The sequence below is a fragment of the Pundamilia nyererei genome, unplaced genomic scaffold, assembly GCF_000239375.1.
Source record: "Pundamilia nyererei isolate P.nyererei 1_Seehausen unplaced genomic scaffold, PunNye1.0 scaffold00007, whole genome shotgun sequence".
NCBI classification, from domain to species: Eukaryota; Metazoa; Chordata; class Actinopteri; order Cichliformes; family Cichlidae; genus Pundamilia; species Pundamilia nyererei.
Window position 1 is genome coordinate 5,790,786 of NW_005187408.1, and position 21,381 is coordinate 5,812,166.

The 21,381-nt window shown below is 42.8% G+C and overlaps 1 protein-coding gene across 2 annotated transcripts in view; it reads left to right on the top strand.

The window, feature by feature from the left end:
- Window positions 1–109: 109 nt before the first annotated feature.
- Window positions 110–21,381, top strand: part of ctdspla (CTD (carboxy-terminal domain, RNA polymerase II, polypeptide A) small phosphatase-like a) — a 40,399-nt gene continuing 19,127 nt past the window's right edge. Inside the window, exons 1-3 of one of the 2 annotated variants that reach the window (XM_005722693.2) lie at window positions 110–753; window positions 19,298–19,464; window positions 20,689–20,721. In XM_005722693.2, coding sequence (XP_005722750.1) covers window positions 678–753; window positions 19,298–19,464; window positions 20,689–20,721 — 276 coding nt within the window. In that variant the 5' untranslated portion in view covers window positions 110–677. The remainder of the gene's footprint in view (window positions 754–19,297; window positions 19,465–20,688; window positions 20,722–21,381) is intronic. The other variant, XM_005722694.2, reaches the window with a different exon arrangement.

The following is a 21,381-nucleotide window of genomic DNA, read 5'->3' on the forward strand; positions in this document are numbered from 1 at the left end:
TATATATATAGCAAACGTAGCAAACGTAATGAAAGATAAAAAATTACAAAGCAGGTCGTAAAACGTGTCCCGAGTCTGCATGCAGTGTGAAGTTTTTCTTTCCGCTCCCTGAGCTGCAGGGATATGAAAAGATAGCAACAATCGGTGGGTGGTGGGCGGACTGAGAGGGTTTTTCAGCATGGACTGACGAGGATAATAGAAATGTTGCAGGCGTGTTGCTGTTGTAGTCAGCCTGCAGGGCCGGTAGGACGACGGTCGCCATCTCTGGGTAAACACTGTAACCGTATCACGCAGCTGATATTGTAGTGTGTGGATAGAAGCTGGAGCGTACAGTAGCGGCAGCAGAAGGCGGGGGCTATGTTGCCTGCAACAGCCACATCGGACACGAACGGCTTCGATGCGGGACTGACGCTTTGTTTGTCTCCTGCACATCGGACTGTCACCTCACATTTTGGACCAGCCGTCGTGACCGCTTCTTCCTCTGTTTCTTCTTCTTCTCGCTGATATTTTGTCTCGCTCGTAAGCACCGGGGTATGGGAAGTGCAAAAATGGGATTTTAACGTTGCAAACAGCGGACGCTCCAAAGCCTGCGCACAGCCAGGGGGACTGTAGTGCGCCTGGTAATGTTTGCCAAGGAATAAAACGGTGTAGCCGAAGGTGCGTAACATCTCGTTTCCATGGACAACACGTCCATAATAACACAGGTTGCAAATCCGAAAGAGGAGGAGAGCATTTCTTCAAGTCAAGATAAAGGTAAGGCGCACAGAAATGTCACACATGACTCTTTTTTTTCACACAAAAATAATAATAAAAAAAAAAGCGTGAATTTTCGGTTTCCATGTATGCCGGAGAGCCCGCTGCTTGTTTAGATTGACTCAGTGCCCATCTGCCAGATCTGCAGCCCTCGGTGCAGAGAGGATACTGAGCTCCGGACTGCAACAGCAAGACAAGAGTATCGACGGAAAACCTCCATTGTTCAGCTTGAAGCAGGGAAACATTAAGAGCCAGAGCCCCCAGCTCAGCCTGTAAATATCTATACAGTCTGATGCTGGGAGTCCGCTCTAACTTTATGTCACTCATAGCTTTATTTATTTTAGCCAGAAATATCCCACCAGCATTTTATTACTTAACACATGTGCCATTTCTTTAGGTCTGAGTGAGCAGGGTTTACTACTGGGGGCGGGTACTCTACTACTTCTCCCCCCCTCTGCACTCTCAACATCCCTGTATCTGCCACAGACACTGTAAAATGCATTGAAAACAGCACACCACCAATAACAAGTGATCAGAGGAGGTTGTGGTATTTGCAAACTGCATGCACATGAATTTAAACATGTGATTGTCTGTGCAAGGTCAGAAGACGGTGTCTTTATGTGCCTATCAACATCAAAGTCACTAGTGATAGGTTTGCACACATTTATCCATCTGAGCAATAAAATAGCACTGAAGCAACAACAACAAACAGAAGTTTGCATTATTATCTCTCTTCTGTACATCCTCCATAAAACAAGTATCCTCATGTAACTGAAAGTGTCTTGGCTATTCACGCTGCTGGGAAATGTCCCCTTGCTGCTGAGTTAAAAAACAAAAAGTGGCTGAAAACAACAGCTCAACAGCTGCTCTGCAGATTATGCAGGCTGTGCGAAAACACATTTTCTTTTTTGTTGTTGTTGTTTTTTTTTTTTTACGAAAGACTGCGCTTCACCATGTGGCGACGACATGACTGTCAAATCCCCCTCATCAGTCAGGAGTTTTCATTAACTTTGAAAGAGGTTTTTGCCAGTCTCTTTAAACTGATGCATATTTCCATTTTCATTTGAGCTGACATCTTGTTGTGTAACGAGACTCTGTGTGGAATCTGTGTGCACACACTGGGGAGGTACACGAGCGTCCGCGGAGCTCAGGGCTCTGACATTTCCCCCGCCAGCCACCAGCACCCATCCAAGTGAGCCGCAGGGTGCCTGGAGGCCAGAGGGACCACAGCTTCCTGCTACACCCAGTGCTCTGTTGGAGAAAAGGTCACCTTCCCGCATCACCTACCACTGAGCAACACTGACATACACGAGCCACTCTGAGTCACTGCTTTGCCAGCCTGCACTGTTAAAATGGGCTTTGCTTTAATGTGAAATTGACTCCATCAATTGTGATTTATTTCCCAATGTTTACCCCCCTCCCCAGCAGCTTACTGTAGCTTCATAATTAAAACCCACCATAAACAAATCCATCAAAACTACCACTAAACGTACACATTCATCACCCAGTGAGAAGGAGTAAGATCATCCAGGAAATTAGTTGGAAAAAAAAATTAAAATATTGCTTCTTTCCTTCAGAGCGCTTTTTTGCACTTGTTTCCCACACTTTCCTGCCCTGCTCTTCTTCAACAGTAAAACCCAGATGACATGTGGAATCTGACAGTTAATCTGGCAGGATAAAATCCAGGGTCAGTCACTGACCAAAGAAGGCCTAACAGACACCCACACACACTTACACACACAAACGTGCACCGTGGCTCCTCAAATGGCTGCTGTCGTACATAAAAAAGTATCAGCAGGGAGCTTCCTGAACAGCGCCCCCGGCCCTTCACTTCAGTCCCTGTCAAAGCAGACAGCAAACAGCACTTGTTGTCCAGGAAAGTTACTCTGCGGCCTGCTTGGGCTCCACTGAAGCCACAAATCATTACACTCACACACGCACGCACACACACTGAATATTTCAGAGCGCAGGCAGGCTATTTTCAGAGTCCTATCGGTTTCATTCCAAGTAAAGACGTAGTAACTCATTAGCACCATTTTTTAAAAACATTTGGTCAGGTGCTGATTAGAGCTCTATGCATAATGGAGGATGTTGAATGAGATGAAGGATTTAATCATAATGGGGATGGTGGATGAAGTCATGCATATCATACATTTGGAAGATAAACATTGCTTGGAGCACGTTCGGGCTGTTTTGCATCACGTTTTTCTTTTTTCTAATCTGACAAAGAAGCAAAATGTTCTGATTCAAGTCTAGATGTTTCGAAGCAACCAGAGTCATCTTTCCAAACTCAAATTACACTTTTCATTTGGCAGCCATTATCATTTTTATTTATTTATTTTTCTGATGCAATGAAATGCAATGGCTGGACTTGCAGCCGAGGAGGGGAGCCACAAGGCCTGCCAGGCTCAGTCTCGCTAAGCAAATTCACTCAGGCTTTGCTCCGATAACTTCACAGCGAGGCAGGTATCAGTGGACGAGCCGTTTACCTTAATCAGATTAGGTCACATCTGAGTTTAGCTCTGCACTCCCGCAGAGTGAGTGATGACAGATACTTAGGGCAAATTACAATCTTGTAATGGCAAAGCAAGAGTCTGTTTTGCTTGAAAATCTTACCGAATTGGCTTTAAATTGTGTCTTACTTACTGTCACAATGAAGCTGCTTCTTTTACACACTGATGAATGCATTTGTTGAATTCAGCCTGGAGTCACTGGAACAACTCTAACTAAGAAAACCTTCTTGGAAAACCAACAAATACAAATAACGCTTTTATCCCTTTCTGAGGGCGAGCTATTTGCATTCTCCTGAACAGACGTAATGTCATTCTGCCCATTCTCTGGTCCAGCAGCAAGATTAGAGCCTGGGCAATACTTCAGGCCAATGCCAGCTGTGATTTAGTCAGGAGAACAAAAAATCTTAGAGTTAATGAAAATACTTTTATCATTTTCAAAGACTGGGGTATTTGCGATAACTTCCCGGCAATTTTTTTATTTAATATTTACACATTAATCAGCAATTTAACTAATCAGACAGGTCCTGAGAGTATTGCAAACAATGATATCAAAAGAGCTCTCCTGGAAAAAGAACTGTTCACCATTTCCACCCTATCATCGTTATTTAACCATTATGTTCGTTTTTATATCCAAGTACTGCAGGAAGCATAGCCCAGCAAACCCTGACATCATTGCCTTGGTCAAAACTGGTCACAGTAGGACACCAAAACCTGAACTTTAGCTGGACAGACGTTACGTTGTTTCCACATAGAATAGTGCTTAGTTCTTACAAAAGTGAAAAATACAAATCTAATTTCTAAGATGGAATATAATGTGTTTGTCTTTTTGAACAGCTAACAAGTTTAGTACACAGTTGCATACGTCCACCTAACATCTTCCCAGCGTACACAGACCAGTATTACCAGAGTCTATTTATGGTTTTCTACACCTAAATTCAATTTCATTTGTTGTATAGTGAACTCTACATGTCAGACTCTTATAATCATCCCCTTTCTGTCCAACATACCAGCCTCATAAACTCAGGAATGCTAACATTCACATATGAAACCAGTTAGCTCAGGAGCATAAGTAATGAACTCAAAAGCTTTAGATGAAGCTGAGTTGAAGCCACCCTTAAACTTTTTTTGTATGTTTGTTCATTTTATTCTAATCAATAAAGACAACAAGGATTTCTAGGTGACGTAACATTGAAGACGTGACTTGATCTGACATTGTAATAACGTCTACGGCTTTAGTTCATCTTTCGTTTTGGAACTACTTTTTCATCCTGACGTTATGTGGAGAAAAGAAATGCTTGCTGGGATTATAGGACGATATTAACATATCTCGCGATAGGCAAATATTAGGGAATAGTATTGGCCAACCTGTCACACTTACGCCATCCTAGATGCTAGACTGTCCTTCACAGACTCCATTAACCTTCGATAATTAAAAAATAAACTCAGTCATTAAAGTACTCAGTCTGTTTACATGCAAGTGGAGATGTATAATGTGAGAAGATGCATAGAGACAAAGAGCGGTCACTGGGATTTCTGCAAACCGATGGCATCTCCAAGTATGATTTCCTCCGAGTCTTCTTGGTCAGAGATTATTTTCGTTGCCAGAGAGAAAGGACAAAAAATACTGAAGCTGCAATTATGTATGAATCTGGAGAAACGCCCGTGGTTTCATCCACTCTTGGTTTTTGAGGTTATTCCTGGAACACGCTGCTGTACATTAATAAAGTGTTTATGATGTGTGGACCACACCTGCAGGGTGTGTGCAGCATTCGGCTAGCGAGAGGAGCTACTGTGAGTTCTGGCTGGCTCAGAGTCCCTCGCACAACCTGCCACTCTGCTGTTTACAGCAATTTTCTATCCAGACCGGGCTCAAGTGTTCGACAGACAATCTTTTACCAGAGCATAGCCTTCCACCTCTCTTGAGAATCACATTGGACTTCTGTGTGCGTACAGCGAAGTCGATATTCAGAGCGGCATTTTGATGGAGAGGAAGATAGAGAGAAGAGCTGGAGTCAGAGCTGTAAAGTGCAGGTCCTTATTACAGATTTATGAATCTATTTCAGCCAGTGCTGCTCAGAAAAGCTGATTATCTGCACCTCCAGGGAAGTGTTGGAGTGTTAGATGTTTCCCAACACATCTTCATTAATACCAATAGCATACTGGACAGCTCATTGGGAAGAATTGAATGTTTTAGCCTAGCCATAAGCTCCTTGACTGAAAAGCTTATTAACTGTTTGTGTGGGATCAGCCCATGTCTCTGTGTTAAAATGAGCATGCCCAAAGCGGAAGTGGGGCGGGTGGAGGGGGACTGTAATAATTTATATCATTTTAGTCCTGCTACAGCAAGTGGTGGAGCATGTTTTTAAAGTTGTAAGCAGCAAATGAATTGTCGTGTGGCCTTTCTGTGTAATGTAGAGTTTAGAGTTAAGAAGATGTGAAGCAGCTCACAACCTTATATTATAACTGTTCTGTATATATGAAACCACAACCAGCAGCTGGTTATACTGTTCAGATTAATTCATTTCTTTTTAAATAGCACCAAATCACAACTACCATCACTTCAATATTATAGGATGAAGACCTACAATATAAAGAGAAAACAATCTGAAATCTACAATCAGACCACCACGTTGAGCCAGTACTTGGCAAAAGTGGGAAGGAAGAACTCCCTTTTAACAGGAAGAAACCTCTGACACAACCAGGCTCAGGGAGGGGCAGGAATGTGCTGTGAGCCAAACCAAACCAAGCTTGATTTATCCAATTTTTCAGATGTGAACAAACAGATCTACCCAATCAGATTGCTGCATTGTGCACTGTAGCTCAATAATCCCATTTTACCTCACACACATAGCTAGACGCCGCTTCGAGTCACTCAGCTCTCTGAAATTATTATTCTGCCTCCTCAGATGTGGTCATCTGACAGCCCAAACTGCCTCACTGACATCCTGAAATATGTAGTAAAGTGGCCGTGATACAGCTACAACTCCTGGATTAAGCCATGAAATTCTCCCTGCTGCCTTCTTTTGAATTGGATGAATCCAGAATCTCCATTTCTTCCTTTTTCTTGTTTGGAAACATCAGCACCGGCTCCTCATTGCTTCGTAGTCACTTCATTTTGATTTAGTTTCAAAATTCAAAATTTGTTTTTTTAGGATGAATTTTACCCAAAAAATGCAACTCTTGAGTATATGTGTTGAGTAGTGGTGTTTATTAGCCAGAAGGAAAAAATTGTGCAGCGCTAATTCACTTGCTGTGCAGGCAGTCCCATCCCTCGGTTTATGATGCTACCACATTAAAATTCACTCCAATATAGTTTACATTAAGGGAAAAATTCACCGTAGCATGATCTGGATGAAGTTTTAATCACATTTTTTCCTTTTGGAGTCATTTTGGCAGGCGGCCTCTAGTGACCATTTACAGAACTGCAGTGTTTTTCACTTCCATGCTTACTTGATTTTCATCTTGACAAATTCCACTCAAATGCCAGAAACTGTGCTCCTCCTTAAAAATATACAACTTTCTATACCAAGGTGCTCAAATCAATTGACATTTTATTATGGCAAGTGTATCTTTAATATTACACAAATAGCGTCTTCAAAATGACTACTTGCACTTGTTCCATAGTTTAATGGTTTACACATTCACCTGACTTCTCCGATTTGATTCCCTGAGGGGCGGCACACATGCTTTTGTGGTTGTGTCAGCAAAGACAAGCTTGCAAAATCAATTACGGTGCCCTTGTGTATAAAGGAACACCTTCAGATTTTTCAGAATCACTACTTGCATATGCTAAAGCAAACTGGGAAGGAACCCAAATAATATTTTCACTACATTTCCTCAGTTGGTAGACTTTGATCCTGACAGCATATTATAAAGTAGCCAATATTCATAAAAAAGTGCTATAATGGCTGGGAGAGTTTTACCAGCACCAATTAGGCTTATCTCGTATGACACAGAATGCATTAGAAAGATTTATGTTGGATTTTCTTCTGCTTGCAATAAAGATTTGAGTGAGAAATCAGCAAAGTGGCCCTTAATGATTAGGTAGCCAGTAGATCTATGGATTAGGAGACACAACGAAAGATGCAATAGCACTGCAATCCATCCTCAGAGAGGCCACAGGGGAAAATAGTGTGGGTGGACTCCTCACTCCCACCCTGGATGACTGTGATGACTTAAACTTTCACTCTGAAGCAGCTGTAACAGAACATATTCCTGCTCTGAAGTCCCCGACTAGCGTCTAGTTTAAAATAGTTTTAGGATATTTCCTGTTTAAATTGATATACCGTATGCCACTAAAACCCTACAGGATCCATAGAAACTTTCTCACAGACCTGACCTGAGGAGAGAGAGATCAAAGAGACAATTTTGCTTAAACCTAAGGTCAGTTATCACTATTCTCTCGATATTGCAAGTAGAAGGGAATTACTGTTCTCTAAAATCTATTAAAAACAGAGAAATAAGCAGCATGCTTCCTAAAACCCTCTGCTGCTATAAATGCTTGCTAGCATCAAATGTGTCCCAAGCTGTTCTACATTTTTCTATCATGTTTTAATTTTGACCAATTACATTTTGTACTTGTAACTATTTTTGATTCATTCTGAATAAATTGAAGTGTAAAGCTAAAGTTTAAAATGGTAAAGTGAAGTACTTAAAAAGACACCATTTGTGTCCAGGAATAGGGGAAATGCATGCACCACCACTGTTCTATTTAAGTACATTTTTGCGGCATGTTTCGTATCATGTTCTTGCTTAATCAAGTACTAGAAGACCTGAAAGACATGAGTTTATGTTCCTGTTTCTCTTTACCAAGAGTTTCATTCCTGTGTTTCGAGTATGATGGTCGGCCGGTGGATTTGAATTAGACTGACAGTCATGTAAGTGCAGTAATTATTTCACTTTAAAAGTTGCCTGTGGTGAGTGAGCATGCATTTTTTTTTAAGTTTACTCCTTTTGGAAAAAGCACTCTGGGATGTTCTACAAGCAGCAAAGACTGTTTGAATTTAAGCATATATCAAAATTATTCATGTTTTCTCTCGGCTGGCCTCGAGGGGAACGCGTGTCAGAACGTGTACATGAAAAACTAGACGTGCAGTTTGTTGTCCCGTTTGTTGGTTCTTCAGCACAAACCAGCTTTGGGTTTTTCTGGGCCTCTTTTTATGTCTGTGTGCTTTGGACTGCGTGTTTGACAGCACTGTGGGGAAGTTTTATGTTCGAATGTGGCCTCAAGTGCAGCTCGTATGCTGTGGTTGCTTGTTTTGGAGCAAATGCTGTTTCAAAATGTCCGGCATGGCCTTTAAAACCACTGTTACAGTAGGATTTCAGTGAAATTCGCTATAAAACAATACACTAACCAGCAGACGTCCATCTTGATCTGGGTTATATTGATTTTCATGAGAAAGCATGCGCTGCAGTTCAAGAAAAACATCGAGCATACCAAACTTCAGCGGATAACAGCATAGTGTTGGGTCTGTTTTCAACTATTGATTTAATTGACTGCAGCTGTCAGGGACATTCGACCCGTCAAACTTCAGACTGAAACTCCTTCTAATTAACTACAGAAGATAAATGACTGACACTCTGGTTCTTCTGGTACGTGCCTGCCATACTTTGGTTTGAATGCACAGTATTGTTGTGGGGTTACATCACCAGCCTTTCCTGTATATCTTGACACATAAGGCATGCAGTGACTGTGAAGAGCAATTCAATGCTCCAAAAGCCACAGTCCCTTTGGAGCAAAAGGACCGTTTGCCGTGCGGCCACAGCAGCCTGCACGCTTTCTGCTCTCAGGGACGCTCCTAAAACGATGGAACCGTTGAGTTCTGGAGTCGGACGTGCAACAAGCTAACGTTTAATTGAGCATCCATCCAAACGGACGCTGTCGAAAAAGATCAATACGCTCAGAGAAAGTTCGGGGTCAAGAAAGACCAAGAAAGCGAGAGAGCTAGAGGTGTTTGTGTCAAGGAGGGAGAGAGCAGGAGAAAGCATCTGGGTTGCAGGCCGGCCCTTGACAAGGGGACGGCCTCTATGCATATTTTGCCCTCTTCTCGCTGGCATTTATCATCAGTAATTGGCTATCTGAGCAGCAGATCATGTTTTGTCCACAATGATTTTCTGTCGCCCTCCCTGAATTATGCTGCGCCCCAGTTTGTGAGATATTTGACAGAAGAGCATAAAAGGTTCATACATTTTTAAACAGATGATCCGATAATAAGCAAACGCACATGCACCGAGCCCGCGGGAGATACAGAGAGGCAATTCCCCCCATCCCCACCCACGTCCTCCTCCAGAGGTAAAAGGTGAATACTGTTTAACTGTAAGTCTCCGGGGACTCTAAGTAGGACATTCTCTGTGTGGAAATGTGGAGATGAATGCCCCTCAGAGAGCAGACGCACGAGAAAGTGTAACAGCGAAACACAACCAGGTCTACTACATGCTCACACCAACACATGCACACAAGTATATGACCTACTTGTTTCCCATTCATTCATAACAAGCAGCATTTTAATGAGCAATACTTAAAAAAATCTATTTTTTTCAGTGCCTACTTGTTTCATCGATGACTTTGTACTTGAGAATAACACTGAATACTGAAAAACTTCATTACTCATCACAGGAAGCACTGTCGTATAATGTCTTTGTTATCTCCGCGGGGCCCTTTAAAGTCTGATATCAGAGATTTGTTTAGGAGGATGTGGAGTACGAAAGACACGGTTATTTACCATGCTAAAAGGGGCTGTTGATTGCATTCTGGGAGATCAAGTGTGATGGAGTTTGACTCATATTAGAGACTTAATAGTCAGCTTTGATTTTAACCAGTTTTTAATTTCTTTCATTTAAGAGCCCTAATTCTCTAAAAGATCCTCCTACTCTTGGGTCACTGAATAGTTAAGCCTGTCTGTATTAAAGTGGAGCCTAAAGACGTCCCTAATTACATCTCACATTAATTTCTTTACTGTCGTAAAGAAGTAGATGGGCAAGGAGGAGTTCCCATCAGTCACTGAGCCTCTGGCTTTCACCGCACAGTAGTAGATGAGAATGTACAAGGATATATTAATAATGAACTACCGCAGCAGCCCCAAACAACGTGGGCTGTGTTGCTGTCGGTTGCGTAACTCCACCAGAATAGTCAGATCTCTCTCATTATTCCTTCCTGGGCCCTCGGTGGGCTAATTCCCCCGCTCTTGTCATCTCCTTCATTTCACTGAGCGCTCGAGAAGCGGCATCAGCCCTCATCCCTGAGGGGCTGTAAGCAGGCTGGCACCGCCACCACAGCGCCTATGCCGCTGTGCAACTAAGAGAGGAAAGCAGGGGCCGACCCACCCACGGCTGTGTGTCAGAGTTCACACAGCAGCGGCGGGAATTCGTACCTTGCATGCAGTGTGTGCCAACCAAATGACTTATGCGATTAGGTCCCTGCAAACCACATCTTGGCTCAATCAAATAACTGAGTTACTGAGTAATTTTAGTTATATAAGATTATGTAGGATGCACATGTACATGTAAATCCTCTCTATAAGTAGGCGAAATAAAGCCAGAAGGGCAGCTGAGGGTCAGTGAGAGTGACTAAAGGCATCTGCTGGAACTGAATGTACCTCCACAGCCTGTAATTTTCACCTCAGCCTCAGCTGTCTATGTGGGGAAGTAAGGAGGCTTAATGGGAGTTTATTTTATCATACTGTGCTATTATTGCCCTGATGGCCTAACACATAACCCACCCAGGACCTCGGCACAGTGAACGCACACAGACTGACAGACACAACTGTCAGTCTCAGTTCATCCAGTGCTATCTAACGCCACTCAGCTGTTTGGATCAGCTGAGTGTGTTCGATTCTGCGAGCACGCATGTAACCAAACACATGTTCGAGTGCAAGCAGATGCTCTTTGGTGTTAATATTGTTATGGAAGCCAATCTGTTGTAATTGTCTTCTTTCTCAGTGGGATTTTTCTCCTGTGTCTGTTTTTAATGAGCAGCAGCGGAGGTTGTTTATAATTCTGTGTTTTCAAGGGGTTTTTTTTTTTAGCATCCTTTAACTAGTTTTTGCTCGTTGATTTGGATGCTTTAGTCCATGTGTGTTAGCATCCACGACACTAATAGCTGAACTGACTCTTGGTGTATAACATAGTAGTTTTAAAAAGTGTCTTTGAATACAATTATCTGCAGAATACTGAATTGATTTGCTAAAAAAAAAAGAAGAAGAAAAATCTAGTTATAGCTTCTCGTGAGGGAGCATTTGGTGCTGCTAGTCTCTGTTTTAATAAATCTTGAGGTTACACTGTAAATGTCCAGGAATAGGGGAAATGCTTGCACCACCACTGGTGTCTGTTAATTGTCCTGTTAATTTTCTGCCAGTATTTAATGGATTTTTATTGAAGTGTATGGGCATTTCTATCATTGGTAAACAGTAAAATTACATGCATAGTTGAAAGGGAAAAAAAGGAAATAATCCATCCATCCAGCCATCTTCTTCTGCTTATCCGGGGCCGGGTCGCAGGGGCAGCAGCCTAAGCAGAGAAGCCCAGACCTCCCTTTCCTCGGCCACCTCCTCCAGCTTGTCCGGGGGGACACCAAGGTGTTCCCAGGCCAGCTGAGAGATATAATCTCTCCAGCGTGTCCTGGATCTGCTCCGGGCCTCCTCCTGGTGGGACATGTCCGGAACACCTCACCCAGGAGGCATCCTTGTCAGATCCCCGAACCACCTCAGCTGGCTCCTTTCGATGTGGAGGGAAAAAATCCTTTGTTTTTAAAAGGGTTCATTAAACTGTATTCTTACAGAAATTTTTTTGTTGCTTTCTTCAGTGTATAAAATTAATCACTCCTCTTCCAACTGTTTAATGTTTCATTTCAGTCTTTGCTACCAGTGGCTGAGATCAGATCAGATAAGCGTCACTCAGGTTATTTCACCTGTCATCGCTACGAGTTGCTGAATTTTATTGGTGTCCTATGGTCACCACATTGCTCCTATCTTCCTTCTTGCGTGTGTCCTTTCAGAGTGTGATAGATATCATTTTCAACAAGTGGTTTGAAACTAGAAGATAAAGTTTTATTTACATTCCGTTGCAGATATGGACATAGACAGCTGGAGATCCGACAGCTGAGTAGTCATTTCTGTTTTACATATTTGAAGTCCACCACCTGGGATGCATCCATGGTTTGATTTCTGCATGGACCCTCACGCTTAATATCCGATGCTGTAATTTGTTACTCAGACTCCAACTCTGAGGGGACCAAAGCAGTTTTGCGGATACAAAAAAATCAAGGCTTAAGGCTGTTTTCACATGGTTTGTAGTCATACAATGCACATTCAGTCCAATTATTGGTCTGATGTGTCTGAAGTGGGAACAACATATAGAAATAAGAAGGTGCTGTCTTCTGGACTTGTAGATAAAGGATCTGTCCAACTGAGGTCTTGATTCATTCTATGTCTCGTTGCTACGGTTTGTAAACCCAGCCACATCCAAGAATGAGAAGCATGTCCCGCTACAGGAAGACTTTTAGCTCAAACTTGAAGTGTACACCTGGTAGTTGGGTCAGATTGAGATTGGATCACGCCATGGAGTCTGTTTGGAACTGGACCAAAACCACATCCCTCTTGGTGCATTTATTTTGGGCTGCATCTGAGTGTGATTACAGTATTCACATCTGCACCAACGAACCGCACCAAGGGTGAAAATGAACAGTTCCCTTTAAAGAACTAACTAGTGTAGCACAGATTTAAAACCCACTTGAGCAGCTATGATATCTTGGCATCTGGCATAAAACTAACACAACATTTCATAAAAAGATCATCAAACAAACAATCAAACATGGTGGTGGTAGTGTGATGACCTGGGGCTGTTATGCTGCTTTGGGACCTGGATGACTTGCTGTAAATGAACATGTCCTGATCCTCAAGTGCACTTTCACTACGCAGCAGGACGATGATTAGAAACACATCAGCAAGTCCACCTCAGAATGTCTCAAAAAACAGAAAAATGCTAGAAAACCCTCCAATGTGGCTGAATTAAAACAATTATGCAAAGAAAGGTGGTCCAAAATTCCTCCATAGCGATGCGAACCACTCGTTACCAATCATGGCAAATTCTTGATTGCAGTTCTTGCTGCCAAGAATGGCATGAAAAATTAGGTATAGGGGGCAATTAATTTTTCAAACAGGGCCATGTAGGTTTGAATAACTTTTTCTAAAAAAAAAAAAATTCATTTAAAAACAGCTTTTTAATTTGACTCGGGTTATCTTTGGCTAATATTAATATTGTGGACAGATTTGCCCAAACTGACAACAGTAGTAGTTTTATGTTAACATTAATTTTAATATCTTTGGGTTTTGTCACACATAGCACGATAGCTTGTGATTTCGGAAATTGTAAGTATTTCCCTCCTTCGTTCAAATCCTAGTTGTAGATATAGCACATTGCTGCAGGGATTCCTTCCACACTTACTGTGCGCAACAAGGAATCCCCCCTTTCTGTTCTGGTAGTGGTAGCATGGGACAGAAACAGCTTCTTCACATGATTCTGAAAGCTGTTTGCTGAAGCAATTAGATCCCAAGCTGCAGGCGAATAGTGGATTACCTATTGGTGTATGTGTTTGTGTGAGAGCCCCGTTCTTCAGTCTGGCTGCAGGTGAATAAGGATTTTATCTGAGCTTTAAACAGCTTCTAATGAAAACACCCCACTCTCAAAAATCTCAGTGAGGGGTGGCAGCAGATAATCTGTGAAATTACGCCCTGTTTCCTGAAGGAATAGCAGGATTTTAGCATGTGATATTTGTTGTCAACTTGTGTCACATTTCACCATCTGAAAGCTTTTGTTCAGTTATACAGAACAGAAGACACGTTGAAGTCTTCCTATTTGTTGATTGTCTGTGAACTAGCTGAGTGTACTATTTAAATCCGACCTCTTTTCCATCTAAATTATTAAAGCACCACATTCACATGCACTGTTCTCACGTTTACCATCATACCCCCAGGTACTGTACACTTTACCCGCCTGGCTGCTTAGCTAAGTGTTACTGGAGTGCCGTCAAAGCATGTCGCAAAGGCACTACTAATATCACTATAATGGTATGTAATCCTTCTCACTAATAAAAGTGCTCTTTTGATTGGCCGAAGGTTGTCCTGCACTCAAGTTGTCTAAGTTACATAATTTGTTTTGTTAGCAGCCAGTAGTTTGCCTAAATTTGGATGGTAAGCCTTCAGCTGCAGATAGGACTTGGATTTAAGGGCTAGAATGCTCCATTTACTCAGTCAAACAGGATAACCGAAGGACCTGAGAGTGTGGAGGCTTTTAAACTGTTTGGGAAAAACGGACAATAAAATTCAAATAGCGAGTAATATAAAAACTCTAAACTGCTTTGCTGCTAAATATAAATACTTATGTTTCTATAAGTGTTTATTATACATAAAATGAAAATGATCAACTAACTAGCAAAGCTTTGTCTTAGGGCTCAGCTTCCAATCCAAAACTGCTGTTCAGTGTAGCTGTTTTTGATGGCTTGCAGCTGATCTTGTGATCCTTTCTCCCCATTTTTCCTTCACCTGAGGTATATGCTTTGCCTTTACTTGGAATGCCATCCTTTTCCATGGCAAAACCGTGGATTTAAGACTTAAAAGTGCTGATCCACAAGCCAATTAAGCATTCATACTTAATTGCACATTGTTCCTTTATATGCTGGTGAGAAAAGAACATCGTCTGCAAAAGGAAGCACGATTGAACGTAATGGCATGACATCATCAGGGTGAGAGGTTTAATTCCACAATGAAAAGAACTTGGCTCTTTGGCAATGAGAAGAGGCAGTTTAAGTGGCTCCTGTTAAAGATGTCCTTGGGGCAGCGCCAGCTGGAGGTTTACCTGGCATGATGAACTGAGAAAAAATCTCGAGGTTGACTCATGACCCACTGGAATGATCATACATACCTGCTGGCTTGGGTTTGATCGCCAAAGATGAGCTGAGAGCTGCGAGGATCTATCACAAATGGGCTTCTCTGTCACCTTTTAAAAAGTACTATGAGAAGAGGAAGATACTAAAAAGACAACAAAAACTACATTGAACTCTGTTGTAGCAGTGCTCCCTTGTTATAACAATTAACACTGTGAGTAAATTGTTAACTAATAAAAATAATGGCCAAAAGCATGTATCATAAACAAAAATAAACCTTGAATTGTCTGCCTCTCTGGGCAGTTTCACCCAGAGGGAGATGGATCAAGAGTGATGGACATCCTAATATAATACTATAAGACCTTATGTGGCATTTTTTGTGCCTTTAAAGGAACAGCAAAAGAGGCCAACTCAAAAGTCTCAAGGTAAGGCAGAGATCACAATCCCTCTTGGAGCCTGGAATTATTCCACACTGTGGGTCACAGGGTGATTATCTCTTCCTGTCAAGAATGCTGAGAATTTCCTGCATCCCCCTCACCACCTCCTCTTCCGGCCGTGTTAGTGGTTGTGCCTGAACATGTGGCAGAGAGCTCGGGCCTGGCCGTCTCTGTTTGAGTAGCGTGCTTTCTGCTACTGTTACCTAACGTTCAGCTGGAGCTTTAACATAAGCACTGAATTGAAGAGCCGTTTACGCAGTTCTCAGATCAAGCAGGGATGCTGAATCGGTTGAAGCGTATTCAGCAGGGCAAATAATGTGCACCTGCACACATTATTATAAGAGGCTACAGACATGGCCTGATATTGCTCTCTGTTCTTTGAGCTTTGTGTTGGAAAAGGAAACTTTCATGCATCACCTTTTACCCTAGATTATGTATCTGTTGCTAACTAAGCCACATACTGCTGAAGTGCTAACTAATTATTATAAATCTAGAGCCTTCGTTCAAGTCTATCCGCCTCTGTTTTTAATGGCAAGTGCTGCCCTTTAACCTTTCTCTGTTATTCCCAGAGCTGACGAAAGTTGCATTACTATGCAAGGCGGGCTGACTCCACATTCCTCAGCAAGGACACTGATAGAAACGTTTCTGTGTGCCTCAGTGTGTGAAGTATGCTATTTGTTGATCACTGTGTACTTGGCTCTCTGCCTAAACATGTGAACATATGCTACATGCATGCACGAATGTGTGTGTACAGTATGTGTGTTTGCTCAGGCTCCAGCAGCAGTCAACTCTCAGCTATGTTGTTTGTGTCCAAGGCAGAAAGGAAAGCTCTGTTTGTGTAGGGTGGTGGTGCAGGAGGAGGTGGAGTAAGAATCAGACCCAAGTATAGGCTGTTTTACCACAGTAACTCTCTCTCCACCCATTCTACGCCCTTCTCTCCCTCGTGCACTCCCACCTGCTTTTTCAGGAGGCCGACTGGGGCACCAGAACGGGGCGGGAAAATGTAGACGGCCTCAAAATGGAGGAGCGGAGAATTACACGAAGGCGTTTGGGGCCAACTTAATAAAGAGGGGAGGTGATTGAATGTCTCAAATGGGACATATCAAAAGATATGATCACAGAGTTGACGTTTTTATGTTTTTAATACGGTTTTCTGCAACCATGTGGATAGGTTTGTTCAATTTTAAAACATATCTGTCCTGGAGATTTCTCCCTATGTCACAAAATAACGAAAGCAAATGGAATTTATATTGTGATGCGTGAAGAATGACATTTTCCAGAAACGCTAACCTTGTTACTTCAGGCATTACTTTGTCTGTGAATTATCCAGAGTGACACGGTTTAGGAACAAGATGCTGCTGTCATTTTTCACCTGAGTCATTGATAAAGTCGTTAACAAAGTAAAGGCTAACAAGCGTTTCGCTTTCTGATTAAGTAATTATAGGTGTTATAGTGTTTCTGCATTAGAAGTTCAAGTCAAAAAGTCAATCCGGCCAAGTGATTTCCCCCGTGTGTGATGAAACTCTCCGCAAATGAATCTGTGGATGGCAAAAGCCTGCTAAGCCCAAAAGGGGGATTTAGCTGTTTTTAGCTTGCAAGTTTAGCACATCCAGCATTGCTTGGATGCATTCAGGAACCAATTTGCAACTCTTCACAGCAATAGATAAATTGAAGTAAAGACAAACAAATACTGTCAGTCAGCATGGAGAGGATTGCTAGAATATGTGTTTGCTAAATCAATAGCACAGCATCAACAAACAGTTTGGTGGCTCTTGGGACACCAGTGTTCCTCCTTGGGATTATGGCTCACAAGGACACGGTTAGCATTTAGTTTCTTATGGAGCTTATACTATGGAGCTTATACTATGTGTTTAATTCCACCAAGCTACGTATATGACTTTATGTGGACTGTTTGTGTATGCATATGTGATTGGTGACCTTTATCTACTGAGGTTAATGCTTTCAGCGAGTGCAGTGGGTCTTTCCTATAATCAAATGAATTCCCGTTGTGCTTCAAACAGTAATGCGCTGTCTCTGTACCAGAGTGTATTTACTTTTATATCCGCAAAGAGAAATATAGAATGTCAGCCGACAGACTTTAAACTGTGGATCATGTCTGCATGGGCAAAACATCTCCTTCAGTATCCAGGCGGGTTTTAGTAACACAGCAGGTCGCCTTTCTTTTCCAACCATATAGTTGTGTTTGTTTACTGAAGTGCTGCTTCTCTGGAACATCTATCAGAATAGAGGAAGCGCCACACCGAGCTTTGGACTACAAAGATGACGAAAACAAAGAAGACGAACTGCCCACAGCCTGTCAGATCCAGTCTGAGCAACCCGAGGATAGTTCCAGGCGTCTGTCTGAAGGCTCTCAGAACAGGAGCAAGCTGCAAACAGCCCAAGCATGCATGGCTAACTGTGCTGCCTGTGTCACACGGCTGTATGAACACGTTAACAAAACAGTAGCAAACAGGGACACTGTTGGATGCCTTGAAAACAGTGATTTCAGCTAAAGCCAGCCTGTGGACGCTTTGAAGACTTGAACAGATTTGGGATTTCCAAGTCCGAGAAATCACCTTTAAAGCAATTAAGCTGGCAGAACGTCTGCTTCGGGAACACCTTGTGATAATTGCACTGTCAGAATTTAGCCATTGTAGTACCGCTGCTCAGATTTCTATTTTTATGCTCTAATCCTCACTAGCAGAAAATGTAAAAAAAGAACATTAATAGAGGCCTTAAAGACTATTCAAGACTGCTTGTTTCTGTTCTGTCGGTGTGAAAGTAGGCCATGGGCTTCAGAGACTGAAGGAGAAATGATGTAACTAGGGACATACATGTGTATGTTGTTTTTCTCCCAGGAGCCTCTGATCAACCCTTCTTGGCAAACACATAAATTTTACTTAATTCTTGTCAAATAACAGAAATTATCTAAGATCTATCTTTCTAGACAGTACACTTTAATCTATGTCTTGACCTCTCTTCTTCTCCTGATGTTAATTAACTGGACTACCTTCCCCAGAGGGCTCTCTCAGACGGGCTATTTTTATCCCAGTGCTCTGTATTGCATGAACTGATGCCTCACTATGTGGTACATCTCAGCTCCTTTTGTCACCATAATGCAGTTATGCACGTGAAACACAGTCCAGCCCCAACGCAGAGGATCGCTCTGTTGTTTCTACTTCAGACATTCGAACAGCAGCATTTGATACACTGAGAGGAGGAAATGTTGAAAAGTCTAAAAGCTGTAGGTGTTTTCTCATGTTTGTATTTTGATGTTGACACCGTTTTTGAAAATGGTAAACCAAGTTCTATCGCTCATTTGGTCAGAGGCACGGCTCACTCAGGTTGTTTAGTATAATAGGGATAGATGGTGGGCAGTGTGTCACACTTCTTTACAATGAGCCACTTTAGCTGTTTCCCACTAATTTCAATCAACGCTAAGCAAACCGTCTGCGAGCTATAACTTCCTACTCTCTGCTTTCCAAAGTCAAACGCCATCCATTTATCTCTCCATATCCTTAACTGCTTAAATATATGAGTTGCAAGTAGGCTTGGAGTCTATCTTGCATGATGATGAGCAAGAGATAAGGTGCACCGGGGATTGGTCGCCAGTCTCCAAAGTCATATTAGTAGCAATTTCAGTGCAGGTCTTTAAGGTAAAAGAATATCATGTAACCGCTCTCCTCTCTTACCCCTTTGGCTTTTATTTCTTTCAGTCTCCCAGTCCAACAGCAGCCTAAAGAAGCATCGGAGCCGGAGCATTTTCAGCCCCTTCTTCTGCTGCTTCCGCAACTACAATGACTACCACGTAGAGCCACCACCTGCCAACAACAAGACACTTTCTCTGCCCCCGCCCCCAGAGGAGAACGGCAGTCCTCCCAAGGTAAAGCTCATTTATCTCTCCTGTCAGAGTTGGCCGCAATCCAGATTCCATACCACTTACATCTTACGTGTCCAAACACAAGAATTAGTTCATATTTTATGACTGAAGTGCTAGTTCGACTGGAGTTCCAGTAACAAGTAACATTTGTTTGGTTTTGTTACAGAGACCTCGTTAGGGTTTGCCTTTTCCTGCAGAGGGCTGAGGCGCACTCAGCCTCGCTGAGCTCCCTCAAATTTTTCCAGCTGCTTCAAACCCGTTGAACCCAGAGGTTGTTTACCATCCACTGCTTGAAAAATACGGGCTCACTTCCCATCTTGCATTCTTCGATATCTGCCTACGCACACAACTGCACACAAAATAACACACTGAGCACGCCGAGAAGCTCCAAAAAAAGACGCGCACTGGCTCTTTCTCGCGCACGAACCCACTACAACGCATGTACGGACACACACAAACACACATGTGCACTCGAAAAACCCTCCTGCTTCTCTAATCCCCATAAAGTGGGCCTTGTGTGTTGGGGGGTGATGGATTGCTTGGCACCCACGCCTCCCCCTCTCCTCACTACACTCTGACCAGTGTAGTGAGGATGTGTGAAGAGAACGTTCTGGCTGTGGAAAAGACGCCAAACCCTGAAGCTCCTCTACAAACACAGTGTTCTGCTGCCAAGGCAGGTACACGGGGCTAAAAATGGAGCAGACGTATCACATTTCCACTCCTGTTCACCTGTAAATGTCTCTCATTCAGGGGAGGAATGTGTGGCCCTTTACAGGCACTATACATGTGGTCAGTAATGACCCGCTCTGGACCTCCTCTTAACAAACGAGTTCCCGTTAATTTAGAGTGAACCGAGTGAACCTCGCCATAAAAAGCCTTGTTATAGTACGCGGCTGATTTTTGAGCTGGGTCCGTGCCCACAGTCCCTCCCAACAGTGTACTGTTGCTGGATTTCTGGCCAGCCGTATTTGTTACTATGGCAGCTGTGTTTGTTTTTGACTGAGTTGTTCTCACTTTCCTCTCACCGTGTGTACTATACATCCCTTCCCTCTGTCTCTCAGGCTCGCTTTCTCCCCGTCCCATTTGCTGATTGGAATATTGACGTTGTCGATTTCTTTTTCACGGTTTTTCTTTCGCTTCCCTCTTTCTCCCCCTCCCCCCTTGTTTTTCCACCCTGTCTCCCTTAATCTCTTTCTCTTTTTCTCTCTCTTTGCTTGTTTTCTCCAGTGTGACCAGGTCCAGGTCATCCCCATACCCAGTGTATGTATTATTATCTTTTGTTTTTCATCATCTTGCTCCAGCTCGCTAACCTCCTCCCTCTGCTTGCTGTGCCTCATCATTCTTGCTGCATGCAGCTGTTGACACGGAGGTGATTTTTCTTTGCTGTCAGATGAAATTTTGCACTGTCCCCTCTCGCATGATCATGTGGCTTTCAAGGCTTTCCTTTGTGCTGCTTTGTCTCCACTCACAGGACTGATAGAAAGAAACAATTCAGTTCCATCTGCTGTCACATGATTTATGTGTGGCTTTGTTGTCTTTTCCATCTCTACCCTGCGTCTCCAACTATTGAAAGAGAAGAACATGAGAGCGATTTTTCTCCGTAGATCAGATCGCAGCTCCAGTTTTGGGTAAATAAGTGGACAGACCTGATTGAATTAGGCGTTCGTCTTCATAAAAAACAGTTTTATTGGGATTATGCAATCAATGTTAGTCCATTGAAGGGGGGCTTGTCATGGTCCTGGGCCATGTTGGCCCAGTGTTCTTGGTTTTCTCATGCGTTTTTGTATTCAGTTCCCTGTTTAGGTTCTGTTTCCTGAGTTGCCCTGTTATGTTGTTCCCTGTGTGCTTTCCCTTTGTGACTCTCACCCCCTGTGTGCCCCTCTATGTATTCATGAGCCCTTGTCCCCTTTCGTGTTTTAT